Genomic DNA, 20,966 nt, shown 5'->3' with positions numbered 1-20,966 from the left:
GGGATGGAGGTCTACAGCTTTAAGCCTCATGCTTTTAAAGCTTCAGGAGGAGGAAGTCAGGAGCTCTGTGAATGTGCGTGTTTTTAAATATAAAATCTGACTGAAATTAAAATTTAACTTACAGTGCTTTAAACCTGCGTTCTCTATAATGACCAGCAGGGGTCGACTCCCTGAAGTCTCATCTACATCAGAGTAAAGTGGAAAATAAAGCAGTCTGCTTTAGCTTGTGCGACTTTGTGACTGACAGCACTGAATCACTCCTGCTGTATTACTGTAAATCAAAGTGTGCACTTTCCCACAATGAGAGACTCGTGCTCACGACAGTCTGACAGCATCTAAACATTAAAGCCATCCCTCTTGGTTGAGCTGTAATGTTAGACGCACACTTCTCAGGGTTGGTGGAACTGCTCACGTTAGGTTTGGGAATTTTTCTTCCAAGTAACTGCCTCGTGAACTTTAAGAGACACATTGCTGCTGAGTTTTTCAAACATGTGGTTTGCTGCTTTGATTACCATGGAGTGTGAACTGTTTACTTACATTATATTAAAGTGAAGGATCACTACTGCAGAGCAGTCCAAAGGTAAGCAGATTGAACTTTAATTCTGGAGTGAAATGTCCCTTTAAGAAAGAACAAGTTGAAATGCAGTTTAAAATAACAAGAACTGCAGACTGAACTTATTTGGATCAGAGTTTTTAATCCTCTTGAGCTAAAAGGCAAAAAATGGGGGAAAAAAATGTCTCAGTTCCTGACCAACAATACGAGACATGTAAACATTAAAGATGGTTGAAAATAATTCCAGAAAAATAGAAAGCGAGACAAAGAAAAATGGAAAATTAAAACCGTTAAAAACATTTCTTTGGTTGCACGTTTCCACTTAACAAAGCGTGACATCAGCACTGTAAACAGCAACTAGGCAGTTCTGTACTAAGGAAAAAGATGAATACAAGACGCCACCATAAAGAGTTTTAAAGATTATAATTAGCCCGCCCCCCCCCCCCCGAAAAAAACAAACACCTTTTAAAGCGATATTGTGCCCGCTCCTGTCCTAAAGGACAATGACACCATTCAGAAATGTTCCCGCTGCATGAAACGATCTCACTGCCTAAACCCGTTACATTCAAAATCACATTTATACAGTAATCTGCTCGTATCTGAATCAAGTATTAAACATCCAGCCACAAGGACACACCAAACATTTCCCCTTCCAGAAAACAATCACACCGTCTCACTCACTCCACAGAGAAAAGTAGCTTCTTTCCTTCAAGTCTCATTAATCTGCGAGGATAAATATAAATAGACTTAATGTACACCAAGATAAATATGCTCAGGAGGAAGAAAGGAGGTGCGGAAAGTGCAAAGTGCTCCTCCGTCTTTGTGCAGTGAGTTTGCATGGCGTCGGTGCAGTGTGTCAGCCCGGCTCCTCCTCCTCCTCCATCACAGTGTGTGTTTGACGGCCGTCAAAGGCTCACGTTTGTTCTGCAGGTTCTGCTGCAGCTCTCTGAACAGATGGTCCCGCTCCTCAGCATCCAAAAGGATTTGCTTTAAAAAGAAGAGCACTCATAAGTACAGCGAGTTCATTGTTAGTTCTGTACTCCTCCTACTGCGAACAACAACACTGAAGACAACTTAACCAAGAAGTAATATTTGAATTCAAGTGGCAAGCAAAAAACAAAAACCACCTGTCTGAGCTTAATGATTCTTCACATGGTTTGGAAACACAAACAAAGGTTCATAAGTTCGAGAAGTTCCTAAATTAGTGCAGTGTTTCCATATTTTCTGTGATATTTTGATCAAAACGAAGCCTAAAGAACGCAACAAAGAACAGATTCTTTACTGCAGTCGTGTGAGGAGTCTACCAGCAGCAGATGTAAGCAGCAGTGCTTTCCACTACAAATCTTAGGCCCTGTATCAGGTGCTCTGTCTTCACATACATGACAGCAAGGATATACACAAACACTGGCACTCACTCACTTCTTATTATTTGCCCAACAATAAATATTAAAGAAACATCAAGTATCGGTATTATTATCAAAGAGAGCAGATGGGGCACTGAAAGAGTCCTGAACAGAAATCTATGGGTGGATTCAACAAACATGGCCTCCAATCAAGCTGCCAGGTGCATAAAGTGGTTCAGCGCTCTCATTGGCTGAGCAAAAACGCTGACAGTGTTGGTACTGAGCTGTTAATGAAGCTCAAATGTTCTGAGACACTGGCATGTGCAGCACAAGTGCATCTTCCTGGGGATGAAAAGCTTTTTAATATTTATTTTGACACAGATGCAAAATATTTTAAAGCTTTTGTTATTATTTGAGGCGTTCAGAGTAGCTGCCTAAAATGCTGCAGAGTGGCACGAATTGCTTCTTTACCTCGATGAGTTTGTCCCTCTTCTCCAGGCTGTCCCTGAGTCTCCTCTCGCCCCGCTCTCTGTCCTCCCTGTCGTTCTGCAGCGCTCGGTCCGCCTCCTTCTTCTTCTTCTCCTTCTCCCTCAGCTCCTGCCGAGCGTCTCTGAGCTGAGCCGTCAGAGAGGACACCGTCCGACTGTGACTCTCCTGCTGACTCTGGAGAAAAAGCAGAATGAACGGCTCAGATTTGTTGTGGCTGTGATGTGGAGCTTTAGGGTCACAAACCGGAGGCAGCTTATGGCGATGATTTCATTTTAAATTTCAGTGTGGTTTTCCAGCCAGCACTGATTAGAAGCAATTTCTAAAAAACGAAGCACCACATTGTTTTGGAAGAGCAGCATTTTTACTGGTTAGATTATTCAGTTATTCCATTTTTTAAATTTCCTGTCATTTCTGTAAATCACTTGCTCTAACCTGTAGGAAAGGTACATTCAAAAGAAGTTTAACCGCTCGATCAGAGAAGCTAGGACTTAATTATCTTTCACATTATTTTTGGTACATTAAAAGTTTACAATTTAATATTTTTCCCTGTATTTTCAAAAGTTTCTGTCTTATAATCTATTATAAACTATGAATGTGTGTTTGAATGCAGACTTATTAGGTAAAAGTGGAAATTCATCACAAACTCAGCGGCTTTTTGCTTTTTCAGTTTTCTAATTAACTTGAAATAATTAACTCGTGTGGCCGGGCTAATCTCCCACCTGCACCATGTCCTGGTATTCCTGCAGGGTCGTTGTAAGCTTGGTGACCTCCTGGCACAAGGTGGCGCTGCTTTCCTCTTGATCCTTCAACATAGCTGCCAGTTCAGCCCCGCCCCCCCCTGACTGCTGGCCAGTCACAGAATCTGAGAGAGCCTGGAAGAAAATGACACGTTTCTACTTACTGAAGACAGTATTTACTGACAAACCTCAGCTTAGCTGTACAGAGGGAGGAATGCAGAGTTCATCCAGTCACACAGAGAAAAAAAACCCCACATGTCATATCCTAATAATACGAGAGACATGGCACTAAAAAGATCCTGACTTTAAATCTGGGGGAGAATACAGAAACATAAAAATGCTGATAGAAGTAAAACTTGCAGGGGAACCTTTCTAACTAGTTTTAATCACATCTGACTGATGCTCCTCATAGAAGCAGCTTTGGTTATTAGTCAAAGTTAACTCAGATAACTGCCCACCAGTGCATGGAGGCATTGCCCAGCGTTTCCCGGGGACTAAATAAGCACACAGACAGGCTCATAATTATACTGTTAGCACACTAATGACTGGTGGGTGTGTTTGTGTTCATGTGCATGCTAAATACAGGCGAAGCTTTTTCATTATAGTGATTAAATTCAATAAATTCAATTCATAATCTAATTCTAACCCAGAGAAACCAATCTAGCTCACTTTCTAGATTTGCTGATGCTACTGCAGGTTCATTCTGTCTGTGCACAATGACTTCCTGTCTAGTGCCAGGCTGTTCCTGTCTCTCTGCATAAAGCTCCAACAAACCTTCAATAAAGAGATGTGAGATTTGCTCTCAAAGCACTGAAGCATCAGCAGACTACAGCGAGCCTCAACAGTTAAGGAGGGCGCGGCTACTTTAGGGGTTTTTCTGCCCTGCTTCTGTGAGTGCTGTGCAAAAACATTTATATATCTCGTGTTTTACGGCCACAGGACAGTAAAAGGAGAAGCTTCAGAGAGGTTTGTTTGGCTGCAGGTGTATTACCTCCATCCCTTTCTCCAGTTGCTCTTTGAAGGTGCGGATGAGAGCCTCCTTCTCCTGCAGGACAGCAGTGAGGGCCCCGTCTCTCTGCCTCCACAATTCCCTCTCTTTCTCCACCTCCTTCAGCAGTTGCTCCTTCTCTCCCAGAGCCACCCGCAGGTCCTGAGTCAAAAACAGAGAGCTTCAAGTACATGCAGCGCGACTAAAGTGCTGAGCGTGCAGTTGTGTTTTGCGTTTAATTGCGAGTATTTGAATTAAATAAAGTAACCAAATAAACAGATCAGTATGTGTGCAATGTATGAATGAGCATGCCTGCAAAATAAACAGCATGAGAGGAGCTGACAGGATTGTTTTATATTCCCCGAGTTGTCCTGCATCTCTAACCTCGTATCAAAAAGAAATAGAGTCACAGCCAAACAGGAGACCACCCGTGTGGCAGTGTGTGGTCTTACACTGATGATGTCCTGGTTGCACTGCAGCACAGTGTTGAGGGTGTCCAAGTCTCTCTCTCGGTCTCGTCCAGCCTTCCACAGAGCCTCGATCTCCTTCTCCATGCTCTTCTCTTTTTCAGTTATTTCAGACCTCAGAGCCTCCAGCGCAGCCTGAAGATCAGAAAATGAAACAATCAGCTTATCGACAGAAAATAAACATAATTTTGAACTCAATAAAAAGTGTCCATCACAGTACTTCCACCCTTTCAGGGACACGAAAGCTCAGTTTGCTGACTATCAGCAAAAATGTGCCTGCTTGTGCTGACAACCGCCGTGCTTCAGTGAGCGGGTAACATGTGTCATCATAAGCAGAGCAAGCTTTGCTTTAATGTCAACAATCAGCATGAGAATGACAGACAGCACAGCTCTAACCTTGTTGTCAGAGATAATCTCTCTCAAGTTCTCAGTCAGCTTGTTGGCCAGCTCAGTCCCTGCTCCCTCCTCCACACACAGCCTGCTGATCAGACTCGTGCACTCCTGGAAGACAGGAAATATCTGTCTGTGAACACATTCGTGAACATTTTACCTGCATTTTCTGGATGTTAAATGATTGAAATCCTTTCTAAACGAGGATTACAGCGAGCTTTTAAAGCAAAATACTACAGAGAGTTACAATACCCAGAGGCAATGACTTGATATGGATGCAAGTGAGAAGCAGGTACACGGACATGCTCAAATCTGTTTAAAACCACAACTCTCAGTGTTCAAGTGTAAAGAAGGCAGAGGTGTGGATCAACACAAAATGAAGTATAATGCTGAAAATGTCAGTATTATGTTGGTTCTGCTGCTTTTACAGGACATGGTTCTCCTTTTGTAGCATATATTTACTGTCTTACTCAGTGGTTTCTGCATTAAACGGCTGAGGTAAGCAGACTTTGAGTGTTAGATGCAAAAATATAAAGTATGTGCATATTTTAAATGGAAGAGTTTCAGATTCAGATAAGGTTGGCAAAGAGAAAGTAAGCTGGAGCCAGCAGCTTGTTAGCCCAGCATAAAGACTGGAATAGAGAGAAAGAGCCAGTGTAAAGCTAGAGACGTGCAGCCTCTGTGCACAAGCACATGTAAAACCAACTAATTATATCATCATATTGTATTTTATGTGGACACTGATAATCTTTTAATCGTTTTAGTAACTGAAAAGCTCCATCCTATTACATTATCCTTAAAGAAAATATTGACATTTATGGTTAACAGTCTCCATGATCCTCCAGTAACCTTCAGGTAAGAAAATCTTTCTGCTAGGTGAGCCCCGTTTTGTTTTGTGTTTTTGTGAGTCCACAAATTTTCCTGCTGTTAATCATCAACATGACAAGTAGCTACAAACACCGGCAGTCATGATGAAAGCTTTCTCCGATCACTCCTGAACACACAGATTTGGCACTGCCACTTTAAACGTACAGCAGCTTCACAGAAAAACAACATTCCAGAGAGCTTTCGAGTCGGAGCCTCAGCAGCAGCAGCTCGAGCTGCCGCAACGCTTTCCACCTCACCCACCTGGATCAGACGCTCGCGGCTGTGCAGGGAGAGGCCGAGGCTCTGCAGCAGGGAGCTGCCAGCCGCCTCCTCCTGGACCAGCTGGAGGAAAGAGAACAAACAGCTTCATTCAAAAGCCACAGAGGAGCCATGGAACAGCTCAGACTCCAGTACCTCATCAGAGAGTTTAAAGATGACCATTTCCATTATTGATTATTTTTTTGTGCGTTTGAAATGGTATTGGCTCAGAGTTTACCTCCTTTTAAAAATTAATTTTAAAAAAGAGAAGCCAATTTTTTTTTTAAATTTGAGAACTTATACGTATTAAATATTTAAAGTATTTACTTAATAGGAAAATAATAATTACAAGATTTTCTACAGAGTAATCCCTGAAAATTCTCAGCATTGTTTAAACAGTGATTACAACTATTCCAACCTGCTGTGTGATAACTCATAAAACATTTAATAAATATATTTAAATATGCTCAGAACAAGCACTTTAGTCCTTTTTATTATTTCATTTCTGTAAGGATCCATTTAATTTAATACTTTGCAGCTTGGTTTCGGTTTTTTTTTTTTTTTTTTTGCAAATCCCCAAAACTTAGAAATTAAATACCAAATTTTCCAAAGAGAAAAAAGCTCTTCATTTGTTGATCTGTCATCACCCAACACTGCTTTAAAACTGAAAAGTTTCAATATAATGTGATGAAGAGGCCATGAGAAAATAGGTGGCTGTTGTGACTGTATTCATTTATGTTTCAGTTCAGCTCATTTCTTACAGTTACAAGCCAGAAGCAGCAGGAGGCAGTTTTCAGCTTTTTAATGGAACATAAAAAAAAGCATTCATCTGTTCATGAGGAAAATTCTTCCCTCAAGAGCTGCTGGAGATCAAAGAAAGCTAAAAGAGAGCGAGTACTGAATTTAAAAACATCAGTTTCCTGGAAAGAGAACAAAAACAAAATAAACTAACTGCTCGGGGATAAATTAGTAACTTAAATGTCAGTTACTGCACGTTTAAACCTGCTGCTGTTTTCAGAGATTTCACATTAATTATTAATAATGTTCACCATGTGAACACAGCAGCCTCGCTGTGACAGGTCATGAGGCCGGTTAATGATATCCTATCATAAGACTACCGAGCCCGGGGCAAACTCCACCGGTCGGGGAAGATTCCAGTGAGAGGCTGCGAGTGTGTTTGTGTTGTGCGTGTCTTTATGTGCACCTGAAAATGAGGAAATGTAGACACACCCTGCACAGATACAAAACCAACCACCCAACCTCCATTCCTTTCATAATGCTATATTTGTACTCGGTCAACACTCGCAGGGTGGCTCACGGAGCTGTTTGCACATGTGACCGAGGAGCTGCTGTGTCACACTGCTGTAATAAACCTGTTTTTCTTCTTAGAAATAAAAGGCTGGAGACATTTACCTCGTGTGACAGCGGATAAAAATAACTCTGTGGTAATAAATAAATATCTCTTAAATCACAATATCAGCAGCATCTCCGTTCAGTTTACCCTTCAAGCTAGTCTAGATACCAGTAGTTAGTAAATCTGGCCTTTGGACTACCGAAGCCTAGAATGAGATGTTTTCACCTCCCACCTGGCTTTGCTTTTGCTTTCACATCCACAAGAGAAATGATGGCAATCAGAAAACTCTGTGTGATGCCACTGTGACATTACCCACTGTGACATCCCAATCTGAAGCTGCACCTTTTAAATTTTGACTGTTGCCATCTTTTTGTTTGTTTTTTTCAACTCGGACATTATGAATTCCGAAGACACCGATGACCCACTTCATCATCCATGTGAATTAAAGTAGGACCATGTTACGGTCCTACCATAATTTATCAAATGAACATGATGCTGCGTTATAAAGGACTATCAAATGAGCGTGTCAGATCAATGAGGTCACAAATTGAGTGAGAAGTAGGACAGTTTTCTTAGAGGCCCTGCCGACCAGTTTTTCAAACTGAAAACTGGATTCATTTTATTATTCAACATCTAAAGAACAAACTGAAAGCTTACAGGGGCCCAGTCTTGTGATCCGTTGACTTCCACTTGTTTGCTTCTCCCATGTTTCAGCTCAGCCTCCAGGGTCCTGATGCGGGATGCAGCTTGGTCAAGTTGGCCTTTTAGGTGCCGGATACCATGATGAACTCTAGCAGCAGTCTTCTAAAATAAAATAAAAAAGCCTCACAATAAACACGGTGTGGGCTATTATGCAATACACAAAGAAAAGTAACGCGTGTAATTCTAATCATGTTGGATGTTTGGACAAGCTGCAGCTGTTCCTGGATAAACTATTGCAGCCACGGTCAATATTTACAGCTACTAGCACACATGGCAACTGCTCAAAGTTCATCCAGGCCTGCATGATCTTCTACAGCACACTCACCTCACGGTGAAGAGGCATGAACTCGTCCCTCAGCAATGTTAGGACATCCCCATTCTCTTCATCCCCTCCGTTCTCCACATCCCTAAAGTTCAGCACCCTGGTCACTGTGGGTGATGCAGTCTCCTCGATTTTTCCCAGGTACCTCCCATCCCTTTTGCCCAGAACAGGGATTTTACTTCCTGATGGCGAACTGACCGGCTTCCCTCCAATACTTCTCAGCTCTCTCAGCATGAAGTTGACTGACTGATCACTTGCTGAATCAAAGGGGTCATTCCCGTCCAGAGAATCAAGAGACTGAATGGACTCCGTGTGGGAAGGAGCTCGTAACGAGAGACTGGACCCTGCCAGGGAGGCTGGGCTGGAGTTGACGGATGGCACCCTCTGCCAGTGGAGGGGCACGCTCTGGGATCTATCCTGGGACAACGGGGAGAAGGGCTGGAAAGGCATGTGACGAGGAACCCCACAAACTGACTCGTAATCAGAGTCGGACACCCGTAAGGAATCGCAACCTTCGCACCCCTTCCCTTTTCTGCATCTTTTCCCCGTTCTGATAAAATACGGACACGTGTCCCACTTCTCTGACCAGCACTCGTACTCTGAAAGCGCCATATTCTCCTTGAGCATCTCCCTGTAGCCTTCCTTCTCCACCTCTCCTTCCTCCTCGCTGGTGCTGCTCCTGCTCTGAAAGTCCTGCAGATGCCTGTGGCAGTAGTTTTGGCGCACCCACTGTCTGATTTTGTCCCTCTCATGCGTCAGCTTCTGAAGGCGCTCAGACGAAAGCACCCTCACCCTGGCTATGACCGTGTCAAACTTGAACACGCGTTCTAGCAGGCACACGCATTTGCCACATACAAACTCCCCCTGCCCGCCGCCCCGTGGTACAGACTGCCCCAGTATGTGGGTCAACACCGTGAGCAGATCCACGCTCTTGGAGGGGGAGCTCACAGACATCAGGGACTTGGAGAGAGAAACGGAGGAACCAAGAGATAACGTGCTGCCTGTGAAGAGAAACAAAATGTTTACTTTTACATTATTACAATATGTTAAGCATTTTTTAAGCTCTATACTCACCCCAGGAGCTGCTCTGTGATGACTGGGACCGGCTCCCTCCTCTCAACGACCCTGTTGGGGTCCGAGGCTGACCAGTTTTCTTATTCTGGCCCCCAAACAGCCACCGCCGTTGGTTTCCCTGGAGAGCTCCGCCACATATTTGGCACTGGTCCTTTTTACTTCTGGAGGACATCTTGGACAGATGGATGGATGGACTTCTTCCCCTTGTTGTCCAATAGACGAGGAAACTGTAAATTAAAGCAGAATTTAGCTCAAATGTTTCATACAGACACTGATGGAAATTCTCATCATTTACTACTGACGGCCTGGTGTTGTGAACACTGTATGATCAATATTAGGTAGAACAAAGTTTGCTTTTGAACTACACACATAAGCTGGATCCATTTCCTTTTTGGCCTGGAGGGCAAAAATTCCAAGATTTTCAAACACAATTTTGGATTTTGATTGATCAGACCACAGGAAGCTTTTACTTCCACCCACTCCATCACAAACGAGGCCCAGAGAGGGCTGCTGGGGTTCTGGCCTCTTTTTGTTTTCTTTTGTTTTGCTTGGTGGAGTTCTAACTTCCATTTATGGTTCCAGCACTGGTCTGTTGTAAGCCCACAAAGTGATTTCCACTACAGAACCATGTGTGTTTTAATGTAATTGCAGCTTGAGGATCCAAACATAACACACATTAGTATTTTTCCACCCTTGTTCCTTGTGTAGAGAAGTTTTTTCTCTATGCTCCAATTCTTTATTTGATATATATCATTTTCACACATCTCAACATTTCTGGAAACAGGGTTGTGCATTTTTATGATGTTTGGATTTACATAACGAGGAGACGCTCAAGCTGGTTTCTTTGTGTCAACAGAAAATATATTATGTTAGTGTACTTTGAGGGCTCTGCAGATTACCGTCTTCTTCTTTGGCTTCCTCCTCTGTCACACCCTCTGCTTGTCCTCCATCACTACATCCATAAATGCCTGGCAGCTCTAGCTTCAACATCCTTTCTCCATCATATCCACCATCCCTCCTGTGCACATGTCTAAGCCACCTCAGCCTCGTCTCTCTAACTTTGTTTCAAAAATGCTCGACCTGAGCCGTCGCTCCCAATGACAACTTTAACACCTTCAACTCCGCCACCAGCTCAGCACCACCGTCTCACAGCAGGTCTCCCTACCATATCGTAAAACCTTCCCTTTCTCTCTGCCTGCTATCCTTCAGTCACAAATCACCCTGACGCCCGTCTCCACCCACTCCACCCTGCCTGCATTCTCAACAACAGGTATTTAAACAGCTACTTTTATTGTCTCTGCTCCTTGCATGTTCACCGCACCACCTAAATCCCGCTCCTTCACACACGTATTCGGTTTTGGTTCAATTGACCTTCACTCCTCTTCTGTCCACAGCATACCTCCACCTACTCCAACTACAGGTCACAGTGTTGTCTGACAACATGATGCAGAGACTTCTGCCTTACCTCACCTGTCAACCTTTGACCCTCTCTTCTCTATGCTTCTCCATCAACACTCTCAAAGTAAACATCAGGTGTGTGGAGCTCTTTCTCAGAATGAAGCCGCACTGATGCTCACTGTTCCTCACCTCTCTTCTTAACCTAGCTTCAACAATTCTTTCCATATCTCTAGTGTGTGGCTCATCATCTTCATCCTTCTGTTACTACAACTTTGCACATCAACCTTATTGTTGAAATGGATGAGTAGATCCAAGATTCTGTTGAACAATCTGATTAGAAACTTAACTGCTGTCTCTGACATCACCATAGCTCCACAGGTTTGTCATCGGGGCAAACCACCTTTACACTCTTCATAGCTGCCCTCACTTTCTTTTAATCCTCTGCACTTCCTCATTCTCTAGCTTTCCTCCATCCATCCTAGTAACCCTCCTCTCTTTCTCCTTTTCTTCAGTCATCAGCTCCTCAAAGTACTTCTTCCATCTTCCTAGCACACTCTCTTAGAATGTTATGAAAGCTCCATCTCTATTCTGAATCACTCTAACCTGCTGCACATCCTTTCTAGCTTGACTTCTCTGCCTAGCCAACCATTACAAGTCCTTATCTCCTTCCTTAGTGTTCAGCCTCAAACAAAACTTACTTTTCCTTTGCTGTACACTTAGCTTTTTAGTACTTCTGTCTACAGACTTCATCTCCCTGACTATACCATTTTTTCGTCGAATACCTTCTTGTACTTCCTCATTCCACCACCAAGTCTTCTTGTCCTCAGCCCTCTGCCCAGAGGATAGGCCAAAGAAACTTCTGCTGTGCTTCCTCAGTCATTTGGTAACTCTTTCCTATCACCCAGGGCCTGTGCCAGCTCCACACTGAATCATCTTCCACCATTTAATCCTTGCCTCTGCCTTCATTTGCTTTCTCTTCTTCATTTTCAAAGCCATCCTACAGCCTGCAGACACCCAATCCTGCCCAGCTACATTCTGTCTTTCCGACTGTTCCTTTTGCATAAGATATACTCCCCCACTGTTGCATAAAGCCTTCTGTCTTGATGAAATGTTCACTTTAGCCATGTCCAGCCTTTTGGCACAAACTACTACCATCACCATACCTACCAACACCTATTCATCTACAAGTTCACTCCAATCGTCATTCTTCCCCTGGGGATCCTCCCTGCAGATTACAGTATGTTGATCTAGTTCCACTATCACAGTGGCATACTAGCTTACTGAGAAGGTAATGAATTTCTTCTGGTACAACATTCATCATAGGCAACGGTGTGCCTAACTTAAAGTTTAAATGGATGGCTGAGAATTGTCTGTATTTTCCAGCTGCCTTCACACTTAGCACGACTCGTTCTGACATTATCAGCAGCCTGACTGGTGCTCTGATTTACAGCTTTCTGTTCCCTCCGTGGATGTTTTGAGCCCTGTGCTGTCTGCAGCTACAGGCTGTTTACAGTAGCTCCCCACAGGGCGGGACACGTCGACCTTGAGCCACGCTGACAGTGAAGTGCAGCCAGACTGTCGATGAATGAATCTGTCTTTCCAGCTTTCAGTCCCTCCGAGCGGCTTTCGCCCTTCGAAGGGCGCTCAGCTGTTTTAAACCCCAGCCTGTCCCGTCCCACAACATGTTTCCAAAAAGGAAACCCATCCCCATCTAGTGGAAAACATTTCAACTCCGTCTATCTGCCTCTATTTTAAGCTACCGAGGTCTAGAGATTGAACGTGAAAGCAGCGTAGTTGATCCAGCACGAGACAAATCCACGGGGAAGTTTTCGAATCGGTGTCAACTTACGCTGAAAGTCCTGCGGGCCTCTCAGAGGGAGGAAGGTTTGAAAGAGCCGGCGGAAAGCTTCATGGTCGCGACACAAAAGATTTCCAACCAGAAAAATCTCCACCGGGAACTGAGCCGGAGCTGCGTTGCAACACACCGGAGAGGAGGAGGAGAGGTGGGTGTCACCTTAGTGACGTCACCGTCATACCTGTTAAAGAGCAACAGCTGGAGCGAGTCAGTAAAGATCGTTACTGCTCTCGTGTGGCTCTGCGCTGACTCGTAGGCCCACTACCACGCCTGCTTTCACTAATGTAATGAGACACGCAATCGGCCTTTCTGTTATGGAAGCTTTTTTAATTTTCGCATTATGTACTTTTCATATGAAAAGTAGGCTACATAATGCTAAAATTAAATTATTTTTTTAATTGTGTTTTTATTTATATATTTAAGTAGTAGTAGTAGTGTTACACAATAAGTCGATGTAAAATCATTAATTATTACAGATCCACTTCTTGACTCTGACCTTTTTAGTAATTCAGCTGCAGGGTCAAATACTAAGTCATTTTTATGCTATTTTGTCACATAGAATCTAATCTGGATGTAAGAAATAATTATGAGGGGAAAACTGCGTATGGAAGATTAAATATATTGAATTTTTTCCTATAAAAATGAAATGAAATGAAAAATATATTAGCTAATCACAATTTAAAGTGAGACTGTGAATCAGTAACCCTTGTTGGAGAAAATGAATTGGATTAAGTGATTGATCACACTCCACCATGACGCTTTAATCTAATCATGAGTGAAGTGTCAGCAGTGGGACAAACTGTATGTAAAATCTAAGCCAGGTCAAAGAGCCGGTTTAGATTTTCACTGCTGTTTAACTAGAAAATATGTTGACTTACAATAACGACTTCAACTAGACGCTGGAGAAAAGTTTGGCAGAAGCATTATTTGCTGGTTTACATTCAAAAGTAATTAAGTCTCTATTCTTATGAGCAAAGCTAAATTTGACAATCGTAGGTAGCATCATAAATCTGCAGTTAAAGTCACAGAGAAGCATGAAAATATGAGAAATTTCTGAGAATGCATTTTAGAAAAAAGTTCATATAATAAAGTCATTCAGGTCATTAGCTGAACTGTACAGTCTGGGGGAACCAGACCAAGCATTGCAGAGATGCAAGTTTTCATGAAATATGTTAATGCAATAATGAAATACACCTCATGAAGAGGAAAATAGGAAATAGCTTTGATATAAATACATTGTTATAAATTACAATACAGTTCCACCAGAGGGCACTGAGTGATTAATCAGGAGCTCAGCTATGCATACAGCCGATTCTTCACCACCACGGGTGTGATACTGACAGCAAGCACACAGTGGACAGGAAGTCTCATTTAGTTATACTCTGTACTCCTGAGTATACTACTTCCTCTCTCCTTGTATATCTTGCTCACCTCCTGCCCTCACACCGCCATCTGAAGGTGCACGGAGCGGAAGTTAGGATGTACAGAATGAGAAATGAGAGCAGCAGCTACGCTCAATATTCAAGACATTTCCATTAAGGACTTCTCAAGGTACAAAAAAGGATCACAAAGTTTTGGCTGTGTACAAAATGCACTTTCTGTGAATCAGACAAAAACAACAGTTTAAAAGATGTTTCATAGATAGTTATTATCAACACTGATCAGTGGAAAACGTTAAAACATTAAATAAGATGGCTTATAAAGAGATAGTTCATCATAACCTGAAAGCTGATTATAAATGCAACTTATACACTTATATAAGCAAATCATGTTAATAAAATAAAAACCTTTTTAAAAATTTACAGCAGTCAGTTGTGCAGTATGAATAGTGCAGTAAGCACAAATCCTGCACATTTGCACAGACAGGAGTTAAATCATTGTTTTCTTTGATTGCACTAAAAGTATTCACATGTGGACGGACGTCCACGGTTTTACTGTTGGAGAGTTTTTATGTGAGCCACTTCTCCATGCAGTTCCTGAACACTGTGAAGTTGGAGTGCCAGGTTGTGTGCTTCACCCCCGAATGAACACACGTCACCAAGTCGCCACGTTGGTCCAGCGTCTTCAGCCCAAACGCATCGTTCAGGTAAAACTGAGAGAGCAGAAGGAAATGACATGATTCAAGTTGTGTTTTTGAATGAACACAGTGGAGGGTCTGCAGTGAAAATAGTAGAGATATTAAAAAAATCCAAGTTTAGTTTAACACATTTGCAATAAAATACATTCAGCTAACATTTTATTCTCTACAAGAGAGCAGTCTAACACAGCAGTCCAGCAGGAGGAGCCTTTTTGAGTTGGTCTCTGTAACATCCTTTAGTTTTGAGTTCTTTCTTAAACTTCCTGTGCCTACTTCTGGTTTTCTTTGTGTGCTCATTCTCATTTCTCACATTTGTGCCCCTTCGATCCTCCTACCTGTTTATCCAGAAAACAATCTCATTACTCCATTTTGAAGAACGCCTCGATTCCTAAAACACGTCTGGTGACAGACAACAGAGGAGGCTTGCTGCAGGAGCTACGACTGAAGACGCACAGGCGCGTCCTTTTTCAAAAGCATTTTTTACCTGTGATGCATGATAGAGGTGTGATACACTGCTGGAACATGTTGGTGGGAGGAGAACTCCAAAATGAAGTATTCCTACCTTTGGAGCATCTGCACAAATTGTATGTTCTGTTCCCTGGCTGACTCCAGCCTCTGCCTTCCTCCTCTTCCTCCTCTGGCTCAGCTTTGAAACCTCTGCACCTAGCTCCACCCATCTCTCCCTTCATCTCTCCTCAGCAGACTGAGCCACCTTCCTTTCAGCCTCAATTCTACCACCACTCCCTCCCCATCAACCACCCTGAGTATTTTTATTTTGCTAATAAAATGATCTGTTCATCCTTAATTTCCTCCCTTCAACATTTGTGTGTGTGTTAAAGAAAATGTGTATAATATCCTGCCACACTTGCATGCTGTGAATGTCACTAAAAGTAGCTCTGCTATGAGATAATAAGATACAGCAGACAAATGATTCAGCTTTGCCACACATCCATCCATCTATTCTCAATTCATAAATAAAACATGGACTGTATAATGCAGCACAACTAAGAAACACCACCAATTTCCACAAAGCTGAATCAACACCTCTGTAACAGACTTAATATTATGTCAGTCATTAAGTGAAAACCTACAGCAGGACTGTGTTTTTAGCTACACCTCAATAAAAATGAAGTGTGTTGTACAGGCAGCACTTCAGTTTGCCACTAACCTCCTGCTTCTGCATTTCTACGACGTTTTCGCTGCTGTCATAGAATCCGAAGTGGCTGCACAGAAAAAAGGAAACAGTTGTTTCAGGTAAAGATGTTTCATAACTTTTACCACAAACTGATCACTTTGCAAACACATCGAAGGCTTTGCTGGTAAAAACGTTGTTGTCTCCAAACCGAGTATCTTTACAGTTTTAGTATAGGATAGGATAGAATAGCCCTTTATTGTCATTGTACATGTATAACGAAATTGTGCGTGCTCCACATAACTGTTCTGGAATAAAGTTTTATTAGCAGACAGCAGGAATAAATAGCAATCAGAAGAAATGTGCACAAACATAAGAGAAAGGCACACATTTGAGAACAAAACAGTTGCAAAGTGCAAAGAAAAGACTTGGTCTGGCCTGAGTGATGAGGGTTACTCAGACCCTGGCTCAGAGCAGTGAGGTGAGTGGGGGGATGAATGGCTCAGGGGGAGGAACTGTTTGTGAGTCTGAAGGTGGGACCTGACTGACCTGAGTGCAACTGAATACAAATATTGTACTTTGAATCCAATATGGAAAAGGACCGACATGCATCTTAAGGTGACCGTCACATAAAGTGCTGCTTTGTGGCCCACAAGCAGCAGAATGCACTACAGTAAATTTTGTTCCTCCAAAATTCATGTCAGGATTTTTTCGATTGATTGAAAGCCAACAGAAGGAAATTGATGGGTCAATTTTTTTCAAACAGTCTCGCCAGTGTGACATAATGAGCCACCTCTCATTTATAAAATGTAAATGAAAGAGAACAAACAGTGTGTGCTGTAAAGCTGATGACAGTGAGACCTTGACTGCCACGGTGTGATGACACCATCATCCGGTCCTCCAATTAGCACCAACTTCTCGATTTGCAGGAAGTTTTCCCTCCACGCTGTGAAAGGAAAAGCCAAAGGCATGAACGTTTGTTTTCATGCTAACCAGTGCATATGATGACTAAACCAGATCCAATACCTGTCATGTCACTGTGAGGTCGTTCACCATTAAGGAGAGGCAGAAAGATGTTGTTCCGCAGGTAGCTGAGTCTTTGGTGAGGGTCTGTGGACAAAATATGTTTTATCTTTCAGTAAATGTGCAGACTGTCTTCAGTTAAATCTGAAGAACTCTTGTTTTCTCACCGTTCCAGTAGTCACAAATAGACACTTTTTGACCGAATTTGTTGTAGCAGATAAAATGCACATTCTTCTTTAAGGTTTTGTGGAATACCTTCTGCAGGTAGTCTGTGTCTGTGGAGTAAGAGGATAAGATCAAGTTCATCTTAAACATCCTGGTGACTATTGAGAAGTGTGTTAAAAAGCTCACATTCTTTAAATGTTGAAGCTTATGCAGACAAGTTTTTAAAAGCTCTCTGACCTCCGTACTGTCCAGCCAGTGGGGATGACAGTGAAATGAAGGTGTGCACGTTGTGGTTGGGAGTCGTGGAGAGAAGTGCTCGACAAATTAGACCACCTTCATGGAAAAAAAGAAACTAAATATGAGTCTCAGCTTCAGAAATTTCTACCTTAAATTCATCAGTCCTCACTATTATGCAGTTTCTCTATATAACTACTGCGTACTACGATAGAGATGAACCAGCGGCTAGAAGTGGAAGAGTGTGATGTGTCGTATTTTTACCTAAACTTGCTTAAACCTAACCAATGAATAAAAGTTAAAACATGATAACAATAATTAATTTTAAAAAATTAAATCAATCACACAGACAAAGTAAAAGCTAAATTCAAAATTCAAAAAGTCCCAGTGGGATATAAACTATTGTCTCCTGGATGAAAATCCTCTAAATTATGACTTTACCACCTCTCCAAACTCTAAATGTGGACCTTCTAAGTCCCCAGAATTGGACCTTTATTTCTCAGTTGTCAGGTGGGCATCAACACTATAAGACTATGTTTTTGTTATTTTTCTATCAAATCTGTTTTTCTATTAAATGTTTAATTGTACGGCAGGAGCACCTTGTGAAAAGCACAGAAGATGGACACCATCAGGAGCATTTTTCATGATGGAGTTGAAGGACTGCCTGAAGTCTGGGACCTGCTTCCACAGCGGCTGCAGACTCAACAGGTCGTCGTACAAGTCGATCACTGTGACCTCAGTGCCTGGATGCACCTGAGAAGTGCAAAGAAATTGAAGTGGAAGTAAAACTTTTGGCACAATGAGGGGAAACATCAGCTGTCATAAATCTTCAGCCAGGTGCTCGAATGCAGAACTCTTAAGTCAAAACTGATCCTGAGGAAATGAAAGACACAGAGGAACAGAAATCGCTAACTGGAAACCATTTGCTGATTTTCACTTCACTGTTTTGTTTTATCTGATATGTTATCAAGTCCAATATCATTTTAAGTATTTTATTCCTACTTGAAATACAAAATTCTGCCTTGAACCTACAGTAGGATAGAAGCTCTTGATTTGCGTGTTGAACATTTGGTGGATTCAGGTACCGTTGAGGAAATACCAACCAGTTCAATTTACATACATACAGATTGTTGTTTAACCAGGAAAGACCCACTGAGATTTATAATGTCCTTTACACGGCCAACCTGGACAACAACAGCACTAAAACACATGACACGTAAATCTTTACAGAGCATGAATTTTTATGTTGATCGAGATTATTAACCCTGTCATGCATGGATTATGAAAACCTCGATCCAGATTTTTAAGCATTTTTATTCATCTTTAGGAATTAAACATGAATAAAAACACTTAAGAAAAACTCTGATTGAGGTTGTCATAATTCATGCATGACAGGCTTAAATAAGAATAATTACAATGAAACACGTCATACATCTATAGTAACATAAAAGGACCAGTGGGTGGTGTGGAGTGACACATCAGTGTCCAGTGTAGAGGTTTATGTGCAAGTATGCCATCGACACTGACACAAATACAAGAAAACAGCCTTTGAATAGCTGTCACTGTAGTGACCACTATACATGAACGGGTTAACATATTATTAACATATAAGGTGAACAAAATTGGCCCCAGAATTGATCCCTGGGAAACACCTTCAACCACATCAAGGAAGCAAGAGGTGATGCGTTCAGCATTCACACACTTAGTTCTGTTGGAAAGATCATCTTTGAACCACTCACAGTTTTTGCTTCAATAGCTCATGATCTACAGTGTCAAAAGCCTTGGAAAAGTCCATGAAAAAGGCTGCACAGTGTTTCTGTGCAAAGCCTCAATAAAATCATTTAGTACTTTTAAGGCTGCTTGAACAGACTGAACACGTGATCTAATATCATGACTGATGAGATATTCCTTCCTATTGCTCACTTACAAGAGACACTTTGGGGGCTTTTCATTCGTCTTTGGAAAGGATCAAACAACAGTCGAGCGCACAACTGTAGTTTATATGGTTTTGGATGAATAATAACAAGCATAGAATCATAAGCACATTATCTGCCTGCTGCGGTGACAGAATACAGTCAGAACATCCCGTGCAAAAGATACTCGGAGCAAATCCAGTTTAAAAAGTAATCATTTCAAAGTCTTTTAACTTGAAATGTAAGTCAAAGAAGTAAATCTTTAAGCGTGATCACTGAGTTCTAATAACTAGTACTTAATGATCAGACTTACCCCCTTTTAGCATTGTTCTCTGTCAATCAACAGCTTGGCGGCTGGATCCCAGCATCCATAAGAGTGTGAGTGTTAGTTCGGTTAAAAGCACCTGAAAATGTTTTTAATGCTCAAATAGAACAGGAAAGCTCTGTGTGAGTACCAGTTTATTTATTATTAAAAAAAATAAAATAAAATCACTGTTGTGAACTGTAATGTTTGATAAAGTTGGCTTTAGTCGAAAAATATGCAGACTTGTTGCCCCAAAGTTACTGAAAGTCAACCGAGAAAATGATACAAACTTGTTTTGACTGCGTGTGCAAATGAGGACAAGCCTCAAACTTGAAAACACATTTTCATTATTTTATAATAAATATGTAAACATGCTTGTACGCAGTTTTTAGTACCGCTCTAGAGACAACGCAGGAAAACTGGTTTTAAATTTGAACAGCTACTCTGAACATGAACTTGGCCTGGAGACGTTAATCACTGAGCCCGAGTCCTGCGGTCCGTTAATAGCTAAACACTTCCACCAGAAACACATCCCCGAAAAACCAAAGTCTAAACGCAACCGTGGACACAACAGGACCGCCTTAAGACTCTAATATCGAACATTAACAGGCCCGTGAGTCTTTGTGCACATACAAGTTTGCACAAAACACATCAAAGTAAAGGCATCACCACAAGCACGAATAATACACCACTTTTAATTCCTGTGGTAAATAAAGCGGCTCTAACGCATTTGGAGCTGTTTTCGAGCCTTGTTGTTCTGCAGCAGAGATATCGCACGCTGTGCGCGGTCCTACCTTCTTTATGAACCTTGACAGGTTCTGGAACTGCTGTGGTCCATCAAAGATGCCATGCACGATGATGACTGGTTTATAGCTGTCCACGCAAACACCTGCGACCACCAGCAGCAGCAGCAGCAGCATCGGGCCACGCGACCCTGCGGCTACCCGTGGACACTTCATCTCCGCCCGGATACAGGTGAGAAGCAGTGCGGGGGGCTGTAGATGATCCCGAGGACTTTGACCTGAGGTGGTGTCGTTAATACGGCCGATGAGGGACTACGGCTCTCTTCATACTGACAACCAACCATACATGAGCGCGAGCTGCTTCCTCTTTATACACATGTATTTTTTCCACAGGCCACATCCGCTTTTACAGAATCACACCCCTTCAACATTCAACGGTCTGAACCCCATCGATAAAGCAAAAGTCTTTTCGACCTTTTACTCACTTATAATTAATTTGAGACAATTAAAAAAATGTTGCATTTTAATAAATGAAAGTTTTTTAATTTATATTTTCATCTGTTAGATGAACTCACAAA

The 20,966-nt window shown here is 42.1% G+C and overlaps 2 protein-coding genes and 1 long non-coding RNA gene across 4 annotated transcripts; 1 reads left to right on the top strand and 2 right to left on the bottom strand.

Moving 5' to 3' along the window:
* Positions 1–601: 601 nt before the first annotated feature.
* On the bottom strand, positions 602–12,956 carry LOC143421151 (uncharacterized). 2 transcript variants are annotated; one of them, XM_076890289.1, is made up of 11 exons: positions 12,792–12,956; positions 9,545–9,771; positions 8,474–9,471; positions 8,104–8,247; positions 6,096–6,176; positions 4,974–5,078; positions 4,563–4,712; positions 4,114–4,272; positions 3,105–3,257; positions 2,368–2,559; positions 602–1,540 (listed from the first exon to the last, which is right to left on the bottom strand). In XM_076890289.1, the coding sequence occupies exons 2-11, from the start codon at positions 9,714–9,716 to the stop codon at positions 1,436–1,438; spliced, it is 2,259 nt and encodes a 752-aa protein (XP_076746404.1). In that variant the 5' UTR covers positions 9,717–9,771; positions 12,792–12,956; the 3' UTR covers positions 602–1,435. The 2 variants fall into 2 exon arrangements, with proteins under 2 accessions (XP_076746404.1, XP_076746403.1); XM_076890288.1 differs by having other exon boundaries at positions 603–1,540; positions 8,104–8,250; positions 12,792–12,955.
* LOC143421152 (uncharacterized) lies at positions 12,590–15,679 on the top strand. The gene is made up of 3 exons (XR_013100902.1): positions 12,590–12,945; positions 14,771–14,883; positions 15,222–15,679. It is a non-coding gene; the product is annotated as an uncharacterized LOC143421152 (long non-coding RNA).
* Positions 13,955–20,730, bottom strand: LOC101472327 (lysosomal thioesterase PPT2). Its single transcript, XM_004573570.3, has 8 exons — positions 20,440–20,730; positions 18,028–18,181; positions 17,432–17,527; positions 17,197–17,304; positions 17,033–17,116; positions 16,868–16,952; positions 16,043–16,097; positions 13,955–14,889 (listed from the first exon to the last, which is right to left on the bottom strand). Exons 1-8 carry the CDS (start codon positions 20,602–20,604, stop codon positions 14,746–14,748), a joined length of 891 nt encoding a protein of 296 aa, XP_004573627.2. The 5' UTR covers positions 20,605–20,730; the 3' UTR covers positions 13,955–14,745.
* Between the last annotated feature and the right edge of the window lie 236 nt (positions 20,731–20,966).

Source organism: Maylandia zebra, linkage group LG11 (genome assembly GCF_041146795.1).
Source record: "Maylandia zebra isolate NMK-2024a linkage group LG11, Mzebra_GT3a, whole genome shotgun sequence".
NCBI lineage: Eukaryota > Metazoa > Chordata > Actinopteri > Cichliformes > Cichlidae > Maylandia > Maylandia zebra.
The sequence above is the reverse complement of the archived record's forward strand: the minus strand, read 5'-3'. Positions and strand labels throughout refer to the sequence as shown.

Bases quoted from the DNA above. Each gene is read 5' to 3' on its own strand.
- LOC143421151 (XM_076890288.1), bottom strand. From the start codon at position 9,716: ATGTCCTCCAGAAGTAAAAAGGACCAGTGCCAAATATGTGGCGGAGCT. The intron at 4,713-4,973 runs GTTAGAGCTGTG...TCTGATCTTCAG, and splicing joins AGATTATCTCTGACAACAAG to GCTGCGCTGGAGGCTCTGAG. The intron at 4,273-4,562 runs GTAAGACCACAC...TTTTTGACTCAG, and splicing joins GCAACCAGGACATCATCAGT to GACCTGCGGGTGGCTCTGGG.
- LOC101472327 (XM_004573570.3), bottom strand. From the start codon at position 20,604: ATGAAGTGTCCACGGGTAGCCGCAGGGTCGCGTGGCCCGATGCTGCTG. The intron at 17,528-18,027 runs GTGCTCCTGCCG...TTTTCCATGAAG, and splicing joins TCTTCTGTGCTTTTCACAAG to GTGGTCTAATTTGTCGAGCA. The intron at 17,305-17,431 runs GTCAGAGAGCTT...CTTACTCCACAG, and splicing joins ACTGGCTGGACAGTACGGAG to ACACAGACTACCTGCAGAAG.